We start from the raw sequence: 2,263 nt of genomic DNA, 5'->3' as shown, positions 1-2,263 counted from the left end.
CCCGGGGGGGCCACCGCCAGCAGCTGCCCCAGGCCCAAGGGGCCCAGAGCCACATCCTCTCTGCCAGCCAGTAGCTTGGCGTCAGGCCCGTGGGACCTGTGGACCAGAGGGGAGGAGGGACAGCTGGGAAGACAGAACCCTGGGAGCCAGAGGGCCGTCTCCCAGGAACTGGGTGTGGTGGGGGTTGGAAACCGAGGACCGAAAGAACAGAGGAGGCGGCCGTCTGGAGGGTCCGGGGTGGGGACTGGGATGGGTGTGGCTTCCGCCGGAGACAGCCCACGGTCCCCACATCCACGGCTTCTCGGCAGCGCCCCGGAGCCTCAGCTGCCCACTGGTCACTACATCTCTTGCCACGGGCACTTCAGACTCAGCCCTTGCCAGGCGGAGCTCAGCGTCTTTCTCCCAAGCCTGCCCCTGCCTCAGTGAAGGCACCCCCTCCCTGCTCAGGCTGAGCCCGAAACCCAGGAGTCCTCCCTGGGTCCCTCCTCCCCCTGCCTTTGGCCTTCACTCTCCAGCTACTCCTGTGGGGTCTTCCTTCCTCCTGGAGGTTTCCAGGATGCCCACCTCCTCCCCACAGCCACCCCTCCAGCCCAGTCCCTGGTCACTCATCTTCACTCCCCAATATTCCTTCTTCTGAACCTCTGCCTGAGCAGATCACTCTGCCAGGCATGCCCTTTCCTGCTGGCCAATTTTCTCCTACTCATTTATTCCAGGTATTTGTTAAACATGTCCAATGTGCCAAGCACCAGGGCTCCAGTGGAGAGTATGGTGCGGTTAACCAGGTCACAGCAGGGCAATATCAGAGGCACCCAATGGTCAGTAGGGGTGGAGGTGGAAGAAGTCAGGGAAGGCTTCCTGGAGGAAGGGACTTCTAAACAAACTAAAGTCATGAGGAAGAGAGGAGGATGAGCCATTCAAAGGGGCTGGGGCAAGGGAGGGTGAAGTCACTGGGAGTGAGGCCATGTACCAGGCAGAGGGAACTGGAATGCCAGGCCCTGGAGGAGAAAAGGCACAGGTGGCCCCCAGGGGAAGGCTTCTAGACTCATCCAGGTGCATTCAGGATTCCTTCCTTTGATTCTCCCTGTAGCCCCCCAGCATTTAGAGGTACTTCTCCCACAGGCTGGGCACCAGAGGGTGGCATCTCCCTGGCCTGCATCCCCAAGCCTAGCACGGACCCTGCACTGGGCCTGGGGAGCAAGAGGTGGGCCCCATTCCTCCTCCACACTCATCTGGGGTCTGGCCTCACCCCTCTCCTACCCCCGCCCAGGGTTCCCCCGGTTCGTGGGTTAAGCTCGAGGCTCAGGGGTCTTCCCCAGCGGAGAAGGGGATGTCTGGGGACCAGATCATGACCATCATCCGGACAGCCACACAGCACTGGCCCCTCCAGAGCCACAGCCCCCACTGTCCCTCCTGCTGGTGAGGAAAATGAGCCGGGGAAGCTCCTGGACAAAGAAGGCACAGCCGACGAGTGGCAGACTCCAAAGCCTGGTCCCCCCCACCCAGCACACACTGCCCCATCCTCGCGGGGGGAATCTCATCAAAGAAGGACCCCACTAAGGGGGAACACGTGGCCCTCACAGTCAGGGGTTGAGAGTAGGAGATTTGCCTAGGGTCACAGCCCCCTCAGCAGGGTCATTTACTACCCATCTTCCCTTGGGCAAGTCACTTGCCTCTCTGAGCCTTATCTGTGAAACAGGCACATTTTTTTTTTTTTTTTTTTGAGTTGGAGTCTCACTCTGTTGCCCAGATTGGAGTGCAGTGGCATGCTCCTAGCCACTGCAGCCTCGCCCTGCTGGGCTCTGGCAATCCTTCCGCCTCAGCCTTCCCAGTAGCTGGAACTACAGGCGTGCGCTACCACGCCCAACTATTTTTTTTTTTTTGTAGAGATGAGGTCTCGCCAAATTGCCCAGGCGGGTCTTGAACCCACGGGCTCAGCGATCCTCCCACCTCAGCCTCCTGAGTAACTAGGATTATAAGCATATGCCACTGCACCTGGCTCTACTATTCATTCTTATTATGGCCCTTTGTACTTGTACATATATATTTTGTACAATAATATGAATAGATATTTATTCTTTATAGTCTCCAAGCATATATTGCAATTTATACTTGGAAAAAAGTTTAAATATTATTTCTTCAGCTTTGGACAGAGCAACTCTGATGTGTTTGTCTATTTGTGCTGATAATTTTGTTTTGTTTTGTTTTGTTTTGTTTTTTGAGTTGGAGTCTCACTCTGTCGCCCAGACTGGAGTGCAGTGGCCGC

The 2,263-nt window shown here is 56.6% G+C and overlaps 1 protein-coding gene across 1 annotated transcript in view; it reads right to left on the bottom strand.

Annotated features, from left to right (window-relative positions):
• The window catches only part of NTRK1 (neurotrophic receptor tyrosine kinase 1), a 21,249-nt gene that overhangs the window by 2,091 nt on the left and 16,895 nt on the right, over nucleotides 1–2,263 (bottom strand). Inside the window, exon 15 of the mRNA XM_021708432.1 lies at nucleotides 12–96. Coding sequence (XP_021564107.1) covers nucleotides 12–96 — 85 coding nt within the window. The remainder of the gene's footprint in view (nucleotides 1–11; nucleotides 97–2,263) is intronic.

This window comes from Carlito syrichta, unplaced genomic scaffold (genome assembly GCF_000164805.1).
Source record: "Carlito syrichta isolate Samal-C Ts95f unplaced genomic scaffold, Tarsius_syrichta-2.0.1 Scaffold136919, whole genome shotgun sequence".
Classification (NCBI taxonomy): Eukaryota; Metazoa; Chordata; class Mammalia; order Primates; family Tarsiidae; genus Carlito; species Carlito syrichta.
The sequence above is the reverse complement of the archived record's forward strand: the minus strand, read 5'-3'. Positions and strand labels throughout refer to the sequence as shown.